Here is a 24440-nt window from a genome sequence, read left to right as displayed (position 1 = left end):
CCAGACCACAACGCAGCCCCAGAGTTTTCAAACTAAAACGGGGCCAGCAGCGTTTCCAAAACGCTCCGTTTACGAGGCTCGAAAACTCTGGAGTAGTGGACGGGAGGCGAGAACGAAGCAAATGAGATTTTGAAAGTAAAAGCATTTTACAATGAAGACATGGTGGTGTGGAGGTTGTGTCCAGGCAGGCTGTCCACAGCTCAGTTTACACTGTACTGAGATCAGTTATGATCATCATGTGCATGAGTGGAAACAACCTGCGTTAACCGTTAAGTAGCAGTCAGAGCAAGAAAAGAAGAAAGTTACACTAATTTATCATCTCGGTGCAAAATCTGCAGTAAGTTTGAGAAGTTTAAGACAGAATATTGTTACAGCAGTAGAGCGGCTCCTTCCAGGATTAGATCAATACGCAGGTTGTGTTTGTAGCGGGAGAGAAAGAGAGAGAGAGAGAGAGAGAGATGGAGAGCGGTGAGGCTGGAGACCGCAGCAGTTAGCTAGTAAGTTTAGGCTGTTTGTCAGTAAATAAAAGCTGCAACTCTTCAAGACTGAAGTTCCTGCGTCTCTGAGCTTCAACTATAAACGATCAACCAGGAAGATTAACAACACTGAGGCTGGAAAACACAGTATTCTACATTGTCACTGGAGTCAGTTAATGGTAAATATGTTGAAGATCACCAAAGAAGCGATTTTTAGACATTCCTCCTCTCTTATTCTATCTCAAACTTACTGCAGATCTTGCACAGTGATGATAAATTAGAAACGTGCTCTCCTCTTCGCTCGTCCAGCTCCTGCCTTTGTCAACGGGACACGGTCACACCCACGAAAATGACAGAAACGATAAATTCAGCCAGGGTAAATGTAAATGTGTCACTTGTTTCTCCAGCTCCGCGCCCCGGTAGGAGACCATGCAGCGGCAGGTCCGAGTCTCTTCATTTCACAGCATATGACTGATTCTTTCGCCCCACGGCTACTGTTATTATCGTGTTACTGTTATTGGAGGGAAAACACAGTATTATTAGACTGTTATGATCTTGTATTGGGACGCTCAGATATTAAGCAAGCAAATAAACAAGCGGCCAAATCAGGGGCAAATTCAAACAATCCCGACCACGCCCACTTGGGAGACAGGAAGTATAAACCATTTCATACCATTGGTGCTGCTTGTAATGCGTTACCTTCTGTATATAGTGTCTTTGGTATAAACTGAGCCAAGGACAGTTTTGGCTAACACACTTTGGCTCTTGCTAATCACCAATTAAAGATCCCAGGATTATCTTCAATGCACATGCGCAAACCTCCAAATTAAAGAGCTGTCGTCTGCGTTTGACCACGGAACGATAAATCCAATGGCTGAAGTTATTTTATTATTATTATTATTTTTTATTTTTTATTTTTTTATATATCTACACACAGAGTAGAGGGGCTTGATATCTTGTATTTAGTTGTAAAGTTTGACAGCTTTCTTCTTTTGTGCTGATTTTAGTGAAAGAAAATATTGACATTGATAGTTCTTTATGAAATGTGAAGTTATTGGAAGCCAGACTAGTTTACCCGGACCAGACCCTGCTGCCACCAGAGGGCAGTAAATTACATGATCAATGCAAACAGGCAACAGATCATTTCCAGGTCGGAAAGCTGATCTGTGATCAGATGTAAGGAGAGATGTCGCTTTTTTTTTGCAGTTAAAGCAAAAATAGACATCAACTTGCTTTCCCTGACGACATGCCAATGCCTTTGTTGTCTAAGCAGCATTTTAATTATACATTAATTATTTAGAGGCAGGTGTAGAACTGACAGAAGGTGAAGCTGCAGCCTGAACGGACTACAGGGAGACAGAAAACAAACGCACCCTCTCGGCGGCTCAGACTCAGGTGTGTTAATTACCTCCCACCTGGTCTGACTCCAACATGTGGGGCTGTTTGTTGAAGTCTGAGTTCACTTCTTTGTTTTATTTCCTTTTGTCACCTGTAGGGCTGGAATCAATCAATCAGTCCATCAGTTATTGACTATAAAGTTATTGGTGATCACAGCTGATTGTTTGGCGCGGTATTTATGACTTTACTTTTAGAAAATTGCGTTTGCAGTTTGAAAAAGTACTGCAGAGGTCAGGTACAGGTAAGTGCAGTACTGCATTGTGAAGTATAATTACAGTTAAGTGAGTCAGTGAGTGAGCAGGAAAACACAGTTCTGCTGTGTCACTGCAAATATCTGTTACTGAGTTTTTGTCATTAATTTATCTCTGTGAAGCTCCCGGGGTTCTCACAGTACAATATCACTTTTGCTGGATTTATTATTAACAGACTTTCCCATTAACATTTTCTCAATTAATCGTCCATAAAATGTGTGACATCAGCACAGTATTTGAATGACATCCTGTCTGAGTCTGTAGCTGCTGTCCACCACTGTTGATGAGCACTGAGCATATTGCAGGCAGCATGTAGTACACTGCACAATACTTTTTTGTACTGTGCAGTATTCAGTAGTGGAAGAAGTATTCAGATCATTTACTTTAGTAAAATATCAAATACTCCCTCACCAGTAAAAGTCCTGTATTTAGGGTCGCACTGAAGTAAAAGTTGCATCAAACAGCCACTGTTTTTATTATATTGTTTGATCATTGCTATTGATTGTTGAGCAGCATCTTCTTCTTATGGAGCTAATTTGAGGTATTTTATATACTCTAAAACAATGCACAGTGTCATATTTTATCATTTTATTGGATAAGGTCTCACAAGTTTTTATGTAAAACATAAACTTAAAGCAAGTAAAGTAACTATAACAATTGTGCTTGATTACAGTAGCTACTCTCCACCACTGGCTGTGTGATAATACTGTGAACAATCCCAGAACCCATCCTGTTGTATTCATCATGAGGGTTTGTTGGCTGCTGTGGTTTTCTGAGCGCTCGGTGTTTAATGTGCTGAAGCAGCAGCTCGGCCGTTTTCCCTCAGCAGCTCTTTTCTTCTTCTGCTGTTCCTGTGTTTGTTCCTCCTCATTGATTTGCTGTGGAGGTGTTTGTTTTGCTGCTCTGGACGTCCAGCGTCCTGCTCAGACACTGTGAACTCGAATCAGATCATTACAGGAGCAGGAAAACTGAACTCACACTAATGAAACTGTGTGTGTGTATGTAATCAATAAATAACTGGAAATGTGTTTTGATGTGTACTGGTACTAAACAGCCAGTAGCTGAAGAAGTATTTGAATCATTTAGTAGCAGTAATAGTATTCAGGACTTGTGTTACTATGTCAAATGATTATATAACCTACTGTATTGTATTGTAACATACAGTGTATTTTTCAGTACTTTTTTCAGTGGTTATGATCATTTTTGACTTGTGACCCTTAAAAACGAAGCACAGTTCAGTTGAATGTTTTTTCAGTAGTGATATATACTTACAAGCTATAATCACTTGATTCAAAAAACAATCTTTCTTCTTCTCAAGATGTTTTTTAAGCCTGAAGAGGAAAAAGTTTTGAAGATAAAGGAACCAAACCAACATTTTATGGCAGATAATTGTTTTTCTTGTTTATCATCTTGTGACCCTTCAGATTTATCTTGTGACCTCTTGACGAGTCCTGACCCTCAGGTTGGGAAACACCAATTTAATGTACAGTATAGTAATCAAGAGTGAAAAGTACATCCAAACAAATACTCAAGTACATTTTGACATACTTGTACTTTGGTATTTCCATTTTCCGTTACTTTATATATATATATATATATATATATATATATATATATATATATATATATATATATATATATATATATATATATATATATATATATATATATATATATATATATATATATATATACTACACAGATCCAAATATTCTAGGTTTCACTCCACAATATTTATTGATAACTTTATTTATTTTACAGATTTTACAAAAAAAATAAGACACCAGTGAACACATCGAATAAGATGTATTGTTATAGATTGAACAGTATGTAAAACAGTTCAAATTAGCTCCACCTCAATCATGTACAACTGTATAATGATGCTTAAACCTTTAACAATAGTAATATAGAAATATATTATATAATGTACCGTGGTGGGAAAGTACTCAGATCCTTTTACTTAAGTAAAAGTACCAATGCTACAATGTAAAAATACTCCACTAAAAGTCCTGCATTCAAAATCCTGCTTGAGTAAAAGTACAGAATTATTATCAGAAGAATGTACTGGAAGTATCTTAAGTAAAAGTACTGCAGTAAAATGACTCCTGTGACTGATGTTTTATTGTATATGAAAGTATTATATTCTAGCTCTACTGATGCATCAGTGCAGAAGCTGCTTTTATCTGCTCTGGTTCCAAACCTCAGGGTCGACCCCTCCAAACAGTCACATGATAAATCTGAGGGGTCGTGAGATGATGAACAGGAAGGAAAAAAAAAATTCTCCTTCACAATTTTGTATAAATTTGTTCTCTAATCTGTGACCTCTTGATCTCAGAGCTCAGACGTCTGAAACACGACGATAAGAGACGACAAAAAAAGACTCATGAACCTGTACTTTTTACTAACAATACTTCTACTATGGAAACAAAGCAGGACTTCAACATGTGCTGGAGTATTTTATAGTTTGGAATTATTACTTTTATTTGAGGATCTGACTATTTCATCTACCTCTGAACAAGTTTCATATCTGTTCTAAATGTACAGTGTAATCAGCTGCTGTCAGATGTGGTGCATTCAATGTCCAGTATTTCCCTTTAACATGTGATTGTTGTGAGTCCAGTGCAGATGTGGTGTAAAACTGTTCTTAAACAACAAACTCACACAACACAGAGTCTTTGACCGTCATTTATTGAATGCAGCTTTTCATCTAGCTTCAGTAAACTGATCGAAGACACAGCGACAGGAGGAAGAAGTTAAAGGCGCCATGAACACAAACAGTCAGGACTTATTATTTAAATATCTGAGGTGATGGAGGACACGAGCAGACAGAGACTCAGCGTTTCCCAACAGACTGTTTTTCATTCATGCATTTATTTGTTAAGAGAATGAGGTTTAGTGCCTTGCTCAGGGACATGCTGACAGACTGAACCTGTCTCACGGTTAAAGACTTATGAGTATCAGCTGATTTCTTCTGCTCCTTTAGTCCAGCTCAGGTATCTTGTCCTGGTTTATGTCTTCATGAGGTCTTTAAGTCTTTTTTCCTCTCACACTGTTTGTTTTCTGCTCTCTCCATAGATTTTATTTACATTCTGATAATATAGATCTCCACAGTTCAGTTAAAGCAGCATCTGTACAGTTTGATGAGGTGAGTGATGTTTGTCTATTTTTGCTTTAAAGTATATCGTTCACTTGCAGTTGCTTTGATTCTCTTTGACATTAAAGGAACAATATGACATTTTGAATTTTAGCCCTTCACTTTTCTCCACTGGGAACTGAGCTGTAAAAATCTGAAGTAACAGCTGAGTATGTGGACAGAAGCATCATTAGTTTTATTAGTTTTTTTTTTTTCTTGACTCGATTAGAAACAAGCTCAGCAGAAAGGTCCAGGACTAAAACTGAAAGTGTTCCTTTAATGGATGGATCTGTGTTTTCTGTGGGGAACATGGCAGGTTACTGGATAAGCAGACATTCATTTAATGAGAGATGTGATGATGATGATGATGATGATGATGATTGAAGAGGTGAACTGTAAAACATTCACTGAGCATGTCAACAGAGACACAGAAACTGGCACAAACATATTTAAAACCATGATTTTTTAGGTTTTTTGAGCATTTCTTCTTCCCCAGAACAGAATATAAACAAGTCCTCAAACAGGAAATCAAAAAGTAAATTCACTTCAACTTAATTTATATCTGGAGGTGTTTGCTCTGAAACAAAGAAATAAAACCCTTTTAAACCACACTAATGCCAGTTCTACTGCTATCATATTTCTAATAGATCAATCAACAGCTAAAACAAAAATAATCCTATAAATAAAATGTTAACTTTCACAAGCCTGAGCTAAGTTTCTATCATAAGAACATGACGCTTACAGCATTATTAGTTCACAGCCTTATTATGTACATTACATACAGTGTTCAGCCTTTACAAACTGTACAATTATGAGGACAAAGATTTCTTAAAATAGGTTTTTATGTCTCTTGAAAAAAAATAATGCTCTTAAATTTCTGTCTCAAAATCGCAGACAAATCCCTTCAAACAAATCTGTCACGTTACAGTATTTTTTATTTTTACAGAAGAACTGCTTGAACTGGGTTGTATGGGACTTTGAGGGTAATTGATAAATTGATTGGAAATCCTTTTTTTTTTTTTTTGCTTTTATTGGTGGCCAATTCAAAAAATGTGACACCTTCTCTCATGTCCACCTCAGCTGCGACATGGACTCAGCTTTCTTCAAAATTTTCAGGATTTTCAAAACTAATGACAATAAAATAAATAAATAAAATTACAGGCCAAACAAAAAGAGCTGTAACAATGACTTTCTGTTGACTCCTCTTTCTTTCACATGATGTAAAAGTGGACAGTCTCAGGGTTGGACAGAAAAAAATCTTGGATCTCTTTAGTATTAGAGTGTGTGTGTGTGTGTGTGTGTGTGTGTGTGTGTGTGTGTGTGTGTGTGTGTGTGTGTGTGTGTGTGTGTGTGTGTGTGTGTGTGTGTGTGATGGTTTATTGTTGTTTGAAAGAGAAATATTACATTCCTTTATTTTAATTAAATTAAATTAAAAATTTAACCTAACAAAAAGAATCAGAATCAGCCTTTTAAAAAACAAACCATGTCATTTCTCTGTAATAGTAAAACATTAAAGTCACATTCAAGTCATTAAAATCCCAAACAGAACTGAGGACGTGGCTCCATTGATCTCAGTGGTAGTTACAGCCCTGGGTGGTGTTTGTTGGTTCAGAAATCAGAGGTGGAGTTACCAAAAATATTCTTTATTATTAATTCACCAAAAGTAAGTTAAAGTTATTATTGTGTCCTGTGACATTTAACAGAAAATAGGAGGATTAAACCTTTTTTTAAATTATTTTTCAGGACATTTATCCAAATAAAACATAATGTTAAACATACATTTAATTTAATGCCAGAGAAGATGTCATATTCCTTGAGTATTGCATATCTATTTAAGGCAAGTTGGGCTTTGATAAGTGGAGATTTCTTTGCAAAATCAACTTTTCACTTTATAGTTTCTGCACCTGAAGTACAGACCCAGATAATGTGGGGTGGAGCTTCTACTCTCTGTGCAACATGTTAAAGCTGCTGCACATGACAGGATCGCAAATAAAAAGATATTTTAAAAAAACATTCATGAGAATAAGTGGAAATAAATAATAAACAGTTCATAAAATAGCTCTTAACTCTTATAATGAGCAGGTTCTCATGTGCAAACTACTTCTTTGTGCGCTGCCTCCTGTGTGCTCACACCTGAAAGGCTTTGTCACAGACTCTGTGCAAATAATTGGCTCCTGCACTAAACAGTAAGATCAGTGTGCAAACTGAAAATAAAATCCTCTTATTAGGCAGGAAAATCGAAGCAGAATCAGTAAATATTTCTCTTTTTTCTGAGCAAATTCTGTTGTATAAGAACGTTGGTGTAAGTTTCCTGCCTCCTGAAACAGACACACATCCTCTTGTTTTTCCAAATCTTCTGCTGTCATGCTGACTCAGTTTGTGACCAGGAAGAAGACCAATCATCATCAGATGAACTGGTCTCAGACCAGCTCAAAGATCAAGAAAAGACCTTTGATTTTAAAAGAATTTCTACCTCGGGTCAACAAAAAATCACCGCAGACGTGTGGAGTTTTACACAGCTTGTATTATTTTCCACAGTTTTAGGCCCAGTCCACACGCACACGGGTGTTTTTCATAATGAAGCTTTTTGTGTTTTGGTCTTTTGTTTACACACAAACTGTTCTAGGTCACAGAAATATGACTTTTTTAGGGCGAAGCTTTAAGAACCTCAGTTCTCAGTTTTTTTTGTTGAGACTTTTTTTTCAGGCTTCTGATTGGCCAACATGGCTTTACAGTCAGGGTTATATCGCTGCCCGCTGGTTTGGCTTGGTCTCGACAGAGAATATGTTTTTTTAAGACCAGAAGAAGCGGTGTACGTGTGGACCAGGTCTTAGGCTCACAAACGGCACTAGACGGAGAGAAGAGCGTCAGCGTGACATCAGTACCAGCTGTGTGTTAGGGTTTCCTCCAGGTCAGAGGAGGGATGGCAGCGTTGGCGTCGCAGTAAGAATCGCTGCTCTCGGAGTCGGCAGGTAGAGCTGGCTTCTTCTTCTCCTCCCTCTCGCTGTCCGTGTCGTCCCCCGTCAGAGTGACGAGAGAGGAGGACTTCCTGTGAGCGGAGAGAAGAAGAAGAGGGAGGTTAATGTTGCTCTATCGTTTCAAGCTGTGCTGCTGTGTGTGGATCGCAGTTTGTTTTGAGACAGGCAGGTTGTACTTTAGATCATATCTCATCTTTTATCACTCTATTAGAGCCACAGTCTCTGGTCTTCAACACTTAACTCGTCTTCCTCAGCAGATGCCCGCTTGTTTTGCTGTTTCCATGCTCAGCAGTTAACTTTCAATCTCAGTTTCTTTAAGGCAACGTGGACAGAAAGTCGTTAAAATTCTCATATTACAAGAAATATTATAACACGTCTGTAGGAGGCATTTTGAAAAATTAAAACCTCGTCCTGTTTATCAAGATGTTACTGTGTTTCCTACTCCACACAAAGATGACAGCTGGAAATTACTTATCAGTCACATCTGTATCGATGCATTACTGAGCACAGTCCTTTGTGTTTGGATGAGGAACAACAGCTGCAACCTGGGAAACAGAAGATGGTTTAATCCAGAGTCTGTTTTAAAAGGAGCAGTAACCTTTGCTCTACATCCTCCTCAGCTCTGTGACTTAATGTGACTGTAATAATACATGAGGCCATGAGTGCTGGCCTCTCTCTGTTCTCTTCTGTTTGTAGCTGTGGAGAGGTGACAGGTGGTTGTTTGATCTCTCCAGGATCGGACTGACGACAGATGGTGGAAGACACTGCTCCTAAACTCTGGAAGTGAATCGGGTGAGAAACCTGTGTCCCCTTCTTCTAATCGGCTTCTGAAGGATTTGCTTGCTCTCTACATTGTTTATGTTTACTGTATTCTGTGTGATACCACTTCTACAGTCTAATCCAACAGGCCTGTAATAAATCCTCCTCCATGTTTTCCAGACTTGTTGACTGAAGTCTGATTCACTGTGGAGGCTTCAGTCTGTTGAACTGTGTTAGATGTGTTCTTTTATTCATCTTCCATCCTCACTGATATAAATGGGCTGGAAAAAATAACACCTGTCAGTATAACCAAACACAGTTCAACAGCAACACAAACTGCTGCCTCCTACAGCTGGATCGGCACCTCTGTACAACAGCTTCAACACAAGCTGAACCTTGAAGGAGGATTTAATGCAGGCCTGTTGTATTAGACCATTACTGTTAGTGAGTGGGTGTATGTCAGGAGAGCTGCTGGTCTCTGTAATCCTCCTGACCATACTGGCTCTGACGTGATTCCTTTACAGCTGTGAAAGACAAGGAACTAAACCACAGTCGTTCACCTCAAGTTCATCCAAAGCTCATGAAGCTTCTTCTTTTTAAGTATCAATTTCCCTGTTTTTGTGTCACTGTAGTTTCCTCTCTGAGCCACAACAGAGGGACATGTCCTGGTAGTTTACTGGTGTTGTGTTTATATCTGTGTGGTTTCTCCTGAGCATTTCCTGACCTCAGCCACAAGGGGGAGCACATCAACAAACAGGGAGGAGAAGTCAGAGGACAGGATCAGAACAAGGCCACGTTATCAGCTTTGGTTGAACTTCTGTACAAAATGTAAAGTTTTTCTTTTAGTGGCAGTCATGACCAAAGCAACTGATCTCTCTTTGAATATATGATGTGAGAGTTGTAGTCTATCATTTAACTTCATTACTTTTATTCTAGTAAATCTTTAAAGTAAATTTACATTAGAAACATAATATAAAGCTGCCAGTTTATTAGTTTATTATAAAATAAATCCTACCTGAAATGTTTCAGAAAAGTTTGATTCAACTTCATCATCACGTTCCAGTGTGTTGTTTGAGTTTGTGTTAAACTGAGATGTTTATTTGATATTTAGTTGGCTCTGTTAATATCAGGGGTAGAGAGAGACTAAGCCTCTATCAGTGTCGTCTCATACAGCTCATCAGAACCACAAAGACCACCAGAAACTTGAACCAAAACTTCTCTAAGACAGTTTGAGAAGTGTGTGTGTGTGTGTGTGTGTGTGTGTGTGTGTGTGTGTCACCTGTCTTTGCTCTGTGTGATGAGTCTCCTGCAGGTCTCCATCTGGACGTCCAGCCCTCTCTTCATCGAACACATCTCCATGTACTCGTGCAGGTGACGGTTCATGTCGCTCTTCGCTGTGGCAAGTTCCAACTGACGGAAAACACAAATCCATCAACACTTCTGACATCATCACTACTATTAACACACTACAAACTGTTCCTGTTCCAACAATAACTACTTCAACTATATTGCAGCTACATGTACAACTGTAAACATCTCATAACAAAGTGACTGCGAACATATTTGTCCCCATAACATAAGAAATAAAGTGTCTCACCTCTATCTGGTCGATGGTGTCCTGGTACTCCTTCTCTCTGGATTTGAACAGAGACTCTGTGTCGTTAATCACTTTCTCGATGGACTCATCCTGCTGCGGCAGCTGGACGCAGTCAGAGAGAGAGGGGGGGGGGGGTTAAAGGAGAACAAAGATAATGAAACACTGAATTTACACCAATATAACTGACTGGATGTGCAGTGATAATCATTAACATTTTTCAGAGACAGAGCTGCACTGAGTAACTGATGGAGTTAAACCTCAGTGAACCTCGTCTGACAAACCTGCCAATAAGACTCCAACTGTATTATAAACATCCAAATACAGCCTCAGTAGGTTTGAGGGAGTTTAACACATCTGTTACACAAACTCAATAAAACTTCAACATTATTCTACAAACATGGAATTTTTGAATTTTAAATGCATTAATGTTACTTAACATAACTTAATGTTTAATAACACACTTCCTGTTGTGTTATTAAACTTGGACAATGCACAGAAACATTATAATAAATGTACCACATTTTTCAAAATGCTGTTTTGCATCAAAAGCCCATGGACAGACGTTAGAGCATCACCCTAATTAATTGTTATTGATTATTTACATGATCTATTAATGATAAAAATAACTGACAGAATAATTTTGGCTTTCAAATGTCAGAAAATGGTTGAAAAATGTCCTTCACAGTTTCCCACAGAGACATTTTAAATCACTTGTTTGTTGTTTTGTTCAGTGATGACGTACTGATGTTTGAGAAGCTGCAACCAGGAAATATTTGGTGTTTTTCCTTGACTAATGACTTAATTAGATGAAAATGCATCATAATAATACTGTTGCTGAAATTGGACATGCATGCAGAGCAATCAAAAAAAGGGTTTAGAGACGTACATGTCAGACTGTAAAAGTCGACACAGTTAAAAACAGACTGAGGTCAAATCAGCCAGAATAAGTGAAAACACTTGAAGTCTGTTAATCTGCTCGTTTCCCTGCAGCGTCTCTCAGCTCCTCATTAAGCAGGTCGTTAGCCTCCTCTGTCTCATCTGGTTAAAAACAGCTGACAGGTCACTGGCAAAGACTCGGGCCGTCGGCATCATCACACCCAACTCAACAACAAAAGCATCAACCTGCAGTAGTTGACTGTTGTAACGGACTAAAAACAGCTCGTCCACCAGGTCAGGTCAGCCAAATGGGACAAAGTAACACTGCCGCTGGCGGGAAACGCTGGTGGCTTCCCTGATGGTGGGAAAACAGATCTGCACAGAGCTGGATGAGAAACACTGCAGCCTACGTGTGCTGCTGGTCGCTGCTGCAGCCTGGGTGTCTCTTGTTTATTCTGTCACTTTCTCTATCACAGTTCTAACATGTTGAACTGTGATTACATTTCACACAGTTTCATCAAACATGAGTGTTTTAACTCTCGCACCAGAGTTAAGGTACAGAAAGCAGCCAGAAAGCTAGTGTCTGTAGCTGAACCAACACGTCATTTAGAGTGGAAATAAATGTTGTACAGTGAAGATGTATCGGCTCAAAGAAAGAACGATGAGATTTTGGGTTGTGAAAAGATGTTTAGGGATTATTTCAAAGCCTGTGGTTGTAAATATGTTTATAAAAACTTGTGAATGTGTAGAAAAGATCAGTAGACGTAGAAAAATTCTGAGAATGAAAATCATCTGAGGACAGATTTGAAGCAGAAAACTAAAATTTTCCACTGAAGTGAAACAAGCACATATTTATTCACAGGCACCAACTTTCTGCTTTAACTCTGTACTCTGCTATAAAATGAATAACATTGTTAAAGACAAGTGATTTAAAGATGCCACTTTGGACTCAGACTATTTGATGGACATGTTTTAATTATTTTTGTGTTGATTAAACTATTGGAAACTTTATAGATTAGACTTGATGTTATTATTAGTTGCAGCTCTTTTCAGTTTTTGCTCTTTATAGGAGGATAATATTCAGTATATGTCTTCAGGTTTCCTGCACAAATGCATATATCTATACAAATGGTACTGTGTGTGTGTGTGTGTGTGTGTGTGTGTGTGTGTGTGTGTGTCTGTACCTCTCCTGGTGCTTCAACTCCAAGTGTGTATCCAGAAAAATCTTCCCACAGCAAAAGAGTTTCTTCAGTTTCCTCCCAGGCCAGACTGTCACAGTCATCCTCAAACTCACACTCCCTTCTGGAGAAAAACACACACACACAAACACACAAACAAACACACACACACACACACACACACACACACACACACACACACAGAGATTAGATATACCAACATGGTGTTTTAGTGTCAACATCATCTTTGGCTGAAAATCACTCACAGCTGATTCAGCATCTTCTGCATCTGCTCGTTGAGCTGATTGGCCGATGTGCTGCATGACTCCTCGTCTTTAGCCCCGCCTCCCTCGCTCTCGGACATGCTCAGATCGTCTCCGTCCCCGCCCTTCGCCGACTGGCCGCTCTGTTTCCTGGCCCGGCGGTTCAGAGTGGAGGGGGGCGTGGCCACCTGCTGTAGTGGGAGGAGACAGGTTTATTTACAAAGTGAAGGAGGCTGATTTTATTGTAGGACATTCATTGTCATGGACGAACCGGGAAGATGTGAATCATTTCCTCGCAGTTCCTCTGCTGGGCGACGTCACAGAGGCGGGCGGTGATGTCGATGCGGCGGCAGATGTCCATGTCCACCTTCATGGCCTTTTCCTGGATCTTACTGTCCAGATCTGACAGGTTCTGGTGAAGAGAGAGAGAAGATCCTTCTTCTTTAATATCCATTTAAACAACGTGAACCTTTGTGGGGAGGTCGGGGTGCAACTATTCTCTGTGCTCACAGTCTGTTGCCCAAGTTATGACAGGAAACCATAAAGAAATAGTGAATACATCAGCATCATTTAGCTTTTGTTCATCCAGGAAAAATTTTCATGATTTAAATAGATGAAAACTTTAATGAGTAAATTAAGAATATTATGAATCAGTTTCTAAACCTTTCTGCCGTTTCAAACCTTTTTTATTTTGGTTATTCATGAAACTGAAAGCAGACGGAGCAGACTCACGTTGCTGACGAGGCCTTTGAAGAGAACGAGCTCGGCCTTCAGCTGCTTCACCCGAAGAGCCAACTCATCCTGACACACCTCACTCTCCTGCAGTTCCTGCAAACACACACACACACACACACAGTTGGATGTGACTTCTTCTACAGATAATATTGGTGTTTCTGATAATAAACACATTCATGTAACTGTGCAGTCAGTTTAACCATCAGAAGGTTGATGAATTATTCTCAGGCTCCTGACAATATTTTATATTTTCTGCTTTTTCTGCCATAAAATTCAAAGGTGCAGCTACAGAACACGCTGATGATCAATAATAAAAATACAAATATGAATATCTAAAGATGTTTCTAAAGATGATAGGAGTTCACTTTAAGGCTGGATTCAAATCGACATAGATTGATCAGAGATTTAAAAGATTTATTTGTTGAAAAATGTTTACATATCATATCATATTCTTGTATTGAGCAAAGTAAAACCTGGAAAACAATTTTGGTTTGCATAGCAAAAACTTAAAAAAATAAAAATCACATTTCCTATAAACACCATGGGATGAAGAGGATGTAGCTGCATCAGTTCCCACATTATTTGTTGTGCTGAAGGGAAAAGAGGAAGTGATGGGAGCTGGAGGTGATGTGCCGTTAGTTGACACTGTAGTTGTTGTAAACATTACCTCCTCCAGTTCCGCCACCTTCTCCTGCAGGTCCACCCTGGCTGTGTACTCCTCCTCCCATCTACAAACACACAGACAGTAAAGTGTTCATGAAATAATCAAGTTTGGAGCAGAACATCTGTTTGTCGTCTTTTGGAGCTGAACAAAGATCCATATTTATTAATCAAGGAAAGGTTCGTCACATTCAGTCATACACTGATAGTTCTTATGTCTCCTGTCACTTTAAAGTTGAGGATTTTGAAGTGATTTGATTTTCATCTGATTCAACTTTTAAACATTTAGTCAAAAAACGTTCAGTTTATCCACTTTGCTCTACTTATTATATTTGACTCTTAACTATTGTTTCTTTACTCTGGTTCCTCTATTTATCTATTTATTTACTGTTTTTTTTTTTAGCTTTGGTATTTTTTATTCTCTATCTGATGTGACATTGATTAGAGCCATAATTTGCAGGGATGTGAAGACTTTCAGCCTGTGATTGGTCCGTCTTCCTGATCTTCCTCTCTGCAGCTTTAAGACAGAACCCACCGCAGTTACCTGACTGACCTACACTGTGCAGCATCAAGGCTCCTCCCACCACCACCAGTATTACTCAGCACGGTTACATAAGGAGAGACCATGCAGCGTGCATGGAGAGCATGTGCGGCACGAAGAGCACGCAGCAGCACCCAGTCAGTCACTATGGAGAAGACATAAATGAACAGGAGAGGAGAGACTGAGAGACTGCAGCTCTACCTCAGTGACATGGAGCTGCATCTTTAGGGATTTTCTCTTCATTGTAATGCAGCACATCTAATGTATAATATAAATATGAACTCACAGCAATGTTGAAAAATGGCCAGTGATTAGTGTAACAACATCCTCAGGCCTCACTCGATCTGATGACACTGTTTCTGATCCATCCAGCTGTTTTAGTTTTCTGCTGCTTCACCTACATGTCTCAAGTGTTTTTCAACAGCTGCTGCATTTGGCTTTAGACTGAACAGTTCTCTACTGATTCAGCTTGGAACTATAACACTGTCAGACTGATGATGTCCAGTTAAAAAAAGGATCAAAACTGAAGCACCAGAACCTTCTTCCTTGTCAAAACCTGGCTACTATCTTACCCATAATGCAATTCGACTGCTGACACTTCAGTCAAATGACAGCCAGCCACTGGCCATGACCTATACTGCAGCCAGTGGCTGACTGCAGTATAGGTTAAATCAATGCATTAAAAAGAAGCTGTGGCATCATGATTGACAGCTGGGCAGGTGTATGGGCATATAACCTTAATACAGTGACTCCACCCCCTGATCACTACTGCACCGACTCTGGCTCCATAAGATGTCACCAGCACAAGATGGCAGCGTCTGTATCCGGGATACTCTGACTTCATTTTTGAACAGTGGGAGGAAGTTGAAATATGTCGGCCATCTTTACGTACAGTCATTGGTTCGGTCAGACACTGGGCTCTGTCCTGCTCGTGGCAGATGATGTGGAGCCCTCAGCAGAGATGAGGAGCCAGCTACAGAGGTCTGGTAATCTGACTTCTTTCTAACTCCACACAAGCAGATTTTTGTTCATTTTCAAACCTGAAGCCTTTAAACCCATCCGAGATCACTTTTACATCATACAGACTTCAGCCTGGAAACAGACCTTGATGTGTAAAATCAGTGGCATTCCCCTTTAAACACCATCACCTCTCAGCTGTTCTGGCTTCCTTCCATCTTTGCATCTTCTGTCCTTCACATTAACACCACTCAGCTCATTAATGACATCATGTCTCTGGTGGACGACCTCAGATCAAGTTATCTTCATGTCAACAGAAACTATTCCTAATTTGAGTGAAACTACAAGTCATATGTAGGTTACGTGCACTGAGTGAAACGTGACTCTGTGCAGATTCTTGCTGGTCATAGTGATTAGAAAACACCAGCTGTGTCATAATTAGGAGTATTGAACTGGAACTGGTGTAATTCCAGCTGCAGTGTGAGCAGAGCCAGAGAGAGAGAGACACTCAGACACATTTCATAGCCAGAGAGAGAGAGAGAGAGAGAAGGGGTGTCACAGTGAGAGAGCTGACGTCCTTGTAGCTGTGTTCGGTTTATCAGTCTCAACACGTGGCTCTGCAGTGAGGCTGCTGGCTGTCACTGTGTTGGAGCCGCTGGTTTCTCTGTGTAAGTGATGACGTCGCGGCTGCTGGACGATGCAAACGTTTATTCAAATGTAAAATCAAGTCCATCTCTATAGTAAAAGAAATCACATCGTTATACATTGTGACTGTTTTATTTGAGAATTTTCCAGGCTGCCGCACAGCGCTCATGAGCCGTGACGTCAGTAAATCAGGACGTCATAGAGAGCGTGGTGTGAATATAAACTGTTCTCTGCAGAGACAGAAAAGCACTTTGTTGTGGCAGCTGTTTGTCTGTGATTAGATTCAGATTCATCTTTCCTGAATCTAAACCAAGAGGTTTTAATTGATCAGGCCCAGTCATAAGGGCAGTTGATCAGAATTTTCATTTTCATTTAATTTTTGGTGTCAGGACTTTTTGGGTGAACTTAGCATTAAAAATGATATTGTTTCAATAAAAATTAACAAAAAATAATCGAACAGGTGTGACTTGCACCTGCAGCATCACAAAAATTACTCTGAACGCAAAATAAAAGGAGACCTGGACCATCTGTCACAGGCTAATAATAGCACTGCTAACAGGTATCGTGGGCGGCCTCTTTGTATCCACACAGAAGGTGATAATGTGGGTACTGGTTTTATCTCTCACTCATAGACACACGCACACACACACACACACACACACACACACACACACACACACACTGACTCATTTCACCCTCACAGGACATCTATCATAGGAGGTGATACTAGAAAGATGAGAGAGTTGACATTTGCCTGTTCTCCATTAGTGGTGGAGCGTTTGAAGACCTTAGAGACAATACAAATGTATGTGTATGTGGCCAAAAGTATGTGGACAGACCTTTGGTCTTGGGGCTACAGCATGCAGTGATATTTTAGACAATAAGTTGCTTCCAGCTTTGTAACAGTTTCCTGTTTCAACATAATGACCCCCCCCCTTCCCCCGCACAAAGCCAGCTCCATGAAGACATGGTTTACCCAGTTTGGCGTGGAAGCTCTGGACTGGCCTGCACCGAGCCCCGACCTCAGCCCCATTCATCTTCTTTGGGGTGAACTGGAACGTCGACTGTGAGCCAGAATTCATCACCCTGCTTCAGTGAGGGGGGATAAGGCGCCAGCACTCTCGTGGCTGAACTGGAGCAGATTGCTGCAACCAGTCAACGTCTGATGAACTGTTATTACAGCAGCAGATCAATGTTTGATTGTCCACATACTTTTGGCCAAACAAAGCTTCGCTGTACTAAGAGCAGGGAGGAAAGAAATGAAAGGAGGGTTATTGCAGCTGTGTGGTTTGGGGATAAAGATGATGATGATGTTAATGATGATGTCAACGCCTTGCTGACGCTGCAGAGCGTCACATGGGACGGGATGGTGGGGGTGGGGGGGCAGATATGGATGAGGAGTCAGCAGAAAACAATTTAATAGCAAAAAGGAGACAGAAAAACAGATGAAGAAAGAGAACAGGACGAGAGAGAAGAAGAGACAGAACATAAATGTAGAGGGAGAAATGTAAGGAGACGTACAGATACACAGAGAGACGGATAATAATGAGACAAGAGAAACACTGAGGGAGACAGAGGGTAAAAGACAAAATGGAGACAGAGGGAAAGACGGCAGACTGGGTGACATCACTGCTGGCGGTCACAGGCCGGTGCTGCATTGCAGGCACCAGGACAAAACCCAGCAGGGAGGAGGAAGAGGAGGAGGGAAAGAAGGAGGAAGAAAAGAGGGAAGGAGAGAGAGACAAAAAGAAGATGGCCAAGAAGGAGGAAAGGAAGGAGGGGAGGATGGGGGACAACAATGTGAGGGAGATCATGGGGGAGAAAAACAACAGCTCATGTTAAACCTCTCCCCAGACAGTTCCTCCTCCCTTCAGACGAACACTCGCAGCCACAGCAGAATGAAAGATCGACTCCTTTAACCTTACTGGAAAAACGTCTCTATAACGGAGCTGCAACGTGAGAGAAGTCGAACTTCCCCCACTGTAAATTCATGTTTTTAAAATTATATTCTCAATATTACTTAACATGGACGCAGGGCGCCAAGCTAACACTGAGGTGATGTTCTCAGTGTTTTTTTTGTTTTTTTTTGTGAATTTGGAGGTTTAAGCAACATGGACTGAGTTTACAACTTTTACTTTTTGTTTCTAAAAAAAGAAAAACAATAAAAGGCTTCAGCATTTCAAATTATAGCCTTTTTGGTTTCTGTTCAAAATGATCTGACGGTGGTGGGGTGTGTGTTGCCCTGCACAGAATATGACATTCAGTTTTTCTCCCTATAATATAACAAGGGGCCTTATCAATGCTCTGGAGAAAAGATCAATTAGAGGCATTAATAAGAGCAAATTCAAACACACCCACAACTTAAAGTGAACTGATTTAAACTGGTGTTTAATGTTTCATCAGGTTTCACTGCTGACAGAGCCTCAAACAGAGCTGTGTGACTGGATATTTCTCACTGGGAGTCACCTTGGGAGTTGTAATTGACTTAGGTATAAAAGCTTGTAATTTTGACTTTTATTAAAGGACCTAATATTTTCTGACAAAGTTCATGTTTTGTATTGATGATCCAGGCCAGACAGTTGTATGTCACACTGATCGAAGAGAAATGGATGGGACTTTTAGTGATGGAAGCCTGGACACCTCATATCAACCTCCCACTTCTTTAAAACCCCACATCTGACCGTCCAGGTGCAGAGTTGGAAAATTGTAGTGATTACTGATTCCCAAGCCTCACAGAACCTTCCTTGCATTTAGAGAAAGTATGTTTCAAGTCCAAATCAACTCTTATCAGGTGCAGAGGTTTAAGAAATAGAAAAGGCAGTTTCCAAAGGGGCAGTCGACAGAGCACTGTCTTTGAAAAGTGAAATAAAAACTACAACACAGTTTTTTTAAGAGTCATTTCTCCTCACTTCAAATAAACAGTGTCTCCTTCACTGATGTTCCTTTGTTTTACACATGTGAACCATTCTGCTGCCATAAAATCACATCACAAGGAAGTGGGATCCTCTCAGAATACTGTTTAACTGGAGAAAATATTACTCACTTCAATAACTTTCAAACATGTGAATGTAGTTCAGTGTGGCACTACAGCTGAAAGGATAAGCAGTTTGTGAACAACAAACAGGTCAGAGTGTGAGTTGTTGCTGTTCAGTGAAGCATCCTGCTCCTTCTGAAATCAATGGGACTGAGGCTCTGACTTGCAGTGGCGTCCTGCCTCAGCAGCTGAGGCACAAAGTGGTGAGGTCAGTGCTTTTTAGCATCACACGGCAGTGAAGGACTGTGTGTTAATATGTGTCAGAAAAACACAAAGATGCTGAGGGAAACTATATATAGATTAGATTAACATTTTAAAATCATCTCTTTATCTACGTTTTACACTAATTTAATTCATAAACTAAAAGTGCTGCAAATGATGTAGTGTTCATTTGTAGCGCAGTCGTCTGTGCAGATTATTTTATTGCCTGAGGCTAAATGTCTTTGTTTCTACTACAAACTGTTCCTTTTAACCTATCATGTAAGATCCTGTTGTAAAACAACAGTAAAATCAGAAGGTGAGAAGTGACGAAGGTCCTAAACCAAACTGACTGCAGGTGTAGGGCTCTGCTACTAACAATTATTTTCATTATCTATTAATCTGCTGATTATTTTCTTGATAAATCATTTTGTCAATAAAGTTTCAGATAATAGTGAAAAATGCTCTTTAAATGTCCTGTTCTTACAAAACCAAACTCAGGGTTCTATCATAAATGTAAAAAGATAAACATAAGCACCTCACAATTAAGAAGCTGGAGGCAGAAAATATTTGACTAAAAAGATTATTTGATATATATATTATTATATATTATTTGAATGTCCCAAAATATGGACAAAATATTGCTGTATATGTAATTTTATATCACTATATTAATACATACTGTACACCCTGTTTACAGATAAAACAATACATTAAAGTGCTTCATCACACTGACAGAGGCTTCTGATAAATTGATGTAAAAAAAAAAAAATAATGTAAAGCAAATCTTGCCATAAAACAGTCCCGCTCATTGATTTGCAACCATGTCCTCAATGACCCAAAGCAACCAGGGACAGAGACATTAAAGATTAAAAGAGAGGCCTCCTCTGCATAAAATATACGATCAGTTCCTTGTGGGCCGACAGATTATTATCACCACATCATCTGCCCCCACTCAGTATCATGTTTCAGCTGCTCAGAGGCATCAATGAATAAAACTTTCTGTGGAAGAGAAGACAGCTTAGTATTGAGGAGGGACGTTTGCTCACTCAATAGCACATATTCAAAGTTACTATAAATGTATAGTATTTTAGGTATTTTTAGGGAAGTTATATTATGGATCTGTCTCTGAACTTTCTATTGTTGCTCTGGCATTTACATTTTTGACATCGGATCAAAAAGTTCATCTAATCTTTAAGACTATCATTGTCTTTACCACAAGTTATTATGTATGAACTTAAGAGAAATCAGCTCTGTAGTCAGTAAGACAGACAGACTGGTGGTTTAATATCACTCCTAGAAAAGGAGCTGAGCACATCCTGCATAGTGTTTTAATCTTTAACAACCTCCTCTCTTTACTCTGCCCCTCTCCAGTATTTTCCCTTGGCACAACACATCATCCAGAATATTATTATGACCTTCAAACAACGATCATCATAACGCAACCTGACACTTTGGTTTGTTGCTGTCTCCTGTGGAAAACTCCTCACACCTCTCTGACACAGCACAGACACACAGGTGACCAATATGTTAGAAGCCTTTCACATACTGACCTTATTAAATATCAGTGACTGCAACAAGCTGATTAATTATTAAAAGGCTAAAACACTTTTGTTATAATACTTCAATCAGAAACAAAATATCTGTTTTACATGTGTGTAGCGTTTTCTATGCAAAGTATAATGGTTAACAGCACAGAGTTTAATTATTTTATATGTGACTACGGCTACATTTGTTTAACAATATATAAACACTCACTGAGCACTTTATTAGGAACACCTGCACACCTGCTTACTCATGCAATCAGCCAATCATGTGACAGCAGTGCAATGTATAAAATCCTGCAGATACAGGTCAGAAGCTTCAGTTAATGTTCAATTTGGCCCAGATACTACCGATCAATCATGGTTTGAATGCCATAGTCTATCTTAGTATTGTTGCTGACAATGTGCTTCCCTTTATGGCCACAGTTCACCATCTTCTAATGGCTACTTCCAGCAGAAGATTGTCACAAAGCAAAAGTCGTCTCAAACGTCTTTTATGAACGTGACAGTGAGTTCAGTGACCACCTTTGGGATGTGGGTGAACAGGAGACTGGCAGCATGAATGTGCAGCTGACAAATCTGCAGAAATGATGTGATGCAGTCAGTTCAACATGGAGCAGAACCTCAGAGGAAAGTTTCCAACATCCAGAGGAATCAATGCCGCAAAGAGCTGAGGCTGAGCAAATGGAGGAACTACCCAGTATTGGTATAGTGTTCCTAATAAATAGCACAGTGAGTGTATATTACTGGAAAAAAAAATCTTCTTATTGTGAAATCACTTTCAGCCATATCACACAGTCCTTGTCCTGACATAGGAAGCTGCTCACTCTTGCAGAATGAAGCTCTAAACTGTTTAATCTCTCCAGCCTGGTGAACATAAATCTCTGCAGAGAACACACATTTCTCGAACAGCACAAAACAGCAGCCAAAATGTGTGATTTGGTGCTTCAGTGTTGACAGAACCATACATCATCCAGGACTCCAGCCATGAAAAATAACTCAGAACAACCTATAAGCTGCTGATAAAAAACCTTCAAAAAGTTCTTACCTTCTCTTGTACTCGTCCCTTTCTCTCTTCACCTTGGCCAGCACGTTGTACAAGGCCCTGATCTCCGGTGTGATGGTGTCGATCTGGACCCCCACACCATCCGGGTGCGTCCAGGAGACACCAGGCCCCGTGACGCACGACTCCCTCCCGGTGCCAAACCTGCGGGTGTGGTTGAAGGACCAGATCGTCCCGGGGAGGAAACGTGGTGGAGGAGGGAGGGTGTTGGTCCCGGTGTCAGCAGCGTATTTCTCGTTTATGTTGGAGATGCCTTTGGAGGGGTCGCAGGGACTCAGAGCCGGGCTGATGGAGAACCCGGATGTGGTGAGGTTGGAGTTTGAATCCGTGGAGACTGGGTTGAGGTTGTTCCCTAGCAGGTATTTGTTGTCAAACAGAGGAGGAGGGTTCAAGGTTGGAGAGAGGAGGCCGCCCGGCATGTAGGCCGAGTTGTTGGCATTGTGGAGCGGGATGAAGCCCGGTCTGCCTGGGATTGGCCCGATAAATCCAGTCTGGACGCCCATCTCTTTCGTCAGTGGCTTCTGGTGTCCGTCCCCTCCGCTGTTCTCCTCCAGAGCCTGCTGCAGCTGCTTCTCCAGCACCTTGTTCCTGCGCTCCAACTCATGCACTTTGGCCAAGAAGCAGCGGAAGCGCAGGTTCAGGGTCTTCAGCACGCTGATGTTGGATCCCAGGTCGTTGCGCAGCGCAGTGGCCGCCGGGGGGACGCGGTGCAGGGGGCTGCTCAGGTGCAGGTAGGCGAGGCCCGATGGTGGCAGGGCGCCCAGGTCCAGCCCGGAAAACCCATCAGTTCCAAACCCGGTGTGTTCCCCGAGGAAGTAACCAGGTTCCGGGATGGCAGAGTCGGTCTGGCCTGTCATCTGGTGGTGCTGCTGCTGTGGTGCCAGAAAGCCGCTCTCCCCCAGGACCGGATTCATACTCGAGTAGGAAAATCTGAAGTGCTCGAAATCCGGCATGAACCCAGACTTCTATGGATTCAGCTCGGGAGATAAGTCAGTTTAAAATCTGATGACTGTCCAGAACCACAATCAGGCCCAGCAGCCTCCTCCTGATTCACCTTTACGCAGAGGAGCTGTGGGGGCACGGTCAGATGATGCGGTTAAACGGATGCTTTATGGGCCTTACAACAGAATATTGCAGTAAATCTATCATAGCCTCTAAACCCGCAGCTGCATCGCTTCTACCTGCAGCAAAATGAGATTACTGAGTTTACTTTCATGCAGGACCAATTTCTAGGCGAGAGATCACAGTGGCGACGCGCACTGTCATAAAACTGTTTATTTATATCCTTAGAATAAACCGCTAATGAGATAATTAAAGCAATGTCAGCAACGTACCTGGCAGTCGGAGGAGGAAACACTGAGTTTGGCCCCAGATAATGGGGAGAAATCGGTCCGAGCAGAGAGGCGAGCTGAGGCGCAGCAGAGCTCAGGAACAAACACTGAATGACTGCGGCTGTAGGTTACCGTACTGACTGTGACAGAGGAGCACCGGGCAGGTCACCTACCGTAATAACCGTGGTAGAGCTGCACCTGTCTGAAAGGCTCCCCGCCGACCGGAGCCTCCTCCACCAGGCTCTGTCGCAGCTTCCTCCGTCAACACACTGTGTGTCTGTTCTGGTAATTTTCAGTTTTAAGGTTTTAGTTTTAGTCTGTAATTATTTTTGTTTTTGCACTTATTACTGTTTTTTCTATGTGCAAATAATAAAGCTGATTTTTTTTTTTGTTTAAGCCTATAATGCCAAATGCATCAAATTTGATACAAGCATTTCTGAGACCTATTGCATCACCTTATGGTAAAAACTTCACTCAAAACCCTCTTGTATCCAATCTGATACTTGTCTTCAACCCCTGGTGGATCCCTTTATCACTACAACAATTCAAACACAGCACATGGGACAATCCAAGTTGGCCACCTTCAGATAGTTCCCAACTCACTGATCAAGGTCAAGAAAATTGCGATTTTTACGATTTTCCAGTGACATTTTCTTTGAAATTTTTTGTAATATTCTAACATGAACACTTAATCTGTTGAAGCAAGTTATAATTACATATTTTTTTACATTTTAGTATGTAGTAAAATTGTGTATAAAATTTGGAAAAACCTATATGCAAATAATTTTTTGTAATTTTTTTTTTCAAATTTTGTGAAAGGGTC

At 40.6% G+C, this 24440-nt stretch overlaps 1 protein-coding gene and 1 long non-coding RNA gene across 3 annotated transcripts; one reads left to right on the top strand and one right to left on the bottom strand.

Annotated features, from left to right (window-relative positions):
- The first annotated feature begins 1980 nt into the window (after positions 1 to 1980).
- On the top strand, positions 1981 to 10449 carry LOC139634579 (uncharacterized). Its single transcript, XR_011693990.1, has 4 exons — positions 1981 to 2115; positions 5201 to 5270; positions 8971 to 9028; positions 10308 to 10449. It is a non-coding gene; the product is annotated as an uncharacterized lncRNA (long non-coding RNA).
- On the bottom strand, positions 7938 to 23749 carry iffo1a (intermediate filament family orphan 1a). Of its 2 annotated transcripts, none has more exons than XM_071501123.1 (10): positions 23621 to 23749; positions 22272 to 23355; positions 14312 to 14372; positions 13642 to 13737; positions 13181 to 13321; positions 12913 to 13100; positions 12653 to 12770; positions 10593 to 10694; positions 10275 to 10405; positions 7938 to 8307 (listed from the first exon to the last, which is right to left on the bottom strand). In XM_071501123.1, the coding sequence occupies exons 2-10, from the start codon at positions 23237 to 23239 to the stop codon at positions 8154 to 8156; spliced, it is 1959 nt and encodes a 652-aa protein (XP_071357224.1). In that variant the 5' UTR covers positions 23240 to 23355; positions 23621 to 23749; the 3' UTR covers positions 7938 to 8153. The 2 variants fall into 2 exon arrangements, with proteins under 2 accessions (XP_071357224.1, XP_071357225.1); XM_071501124.1 differs by having other exon boundaries at positions 8010 to 8307; positions 12653 to 12767.
- Positions 23750 to 24440: the final 691 nt, after the last annotated feature.

Source organism: Trachinotus anak, unplaced genomic scaffold (genome assembly GCF_046630095.1).
Source record: "Trachinotus anak isolate AG129_WGS33_773 ecotype Australia unplaced genomic scaffold, CSIRO_AGI_Tana_v1 ptg000016l, whole genome shotgun sequence".
In the NCBI taxonomy this organism is placed as follows: domain Eukaryota; kingdom Metazoa; phylum Chordata; class Actinopteri; order Carangiformes; family Carangidae; genus Trachinotus; species Trachinotus anak.
Note: the sequence above shows the minus strand (reverse complement) of the source record. Positions and strands in the feature narration are given on the sequence as shown.

Excerpts from the sequence above, each read along its gene's own strand:
- iffo1a (XM_071501123.1), bottom strand. The coding sequence starts at position 23,239 with ATGCCGGATTTCGAGCACTTCAGATTTTCCTACTCGAGTATGAATCCG. Across the intron at positions 12,771-12,912 it reads CAGAAGATGCTGAATCAGCT|AAGGGAGTGTGAGTTTGAGG; the intron begins GTGAGTGATTTT and ends GTTTTTCTCCAG. Across the intron at positions 10,695-12,652 it reads GAGTTGAAGCACCAGGAGAG|CTGCCGCAGCAGGATGAGTC; the intron begins GTACAGACACAC and ends GACTGCGTCCAG.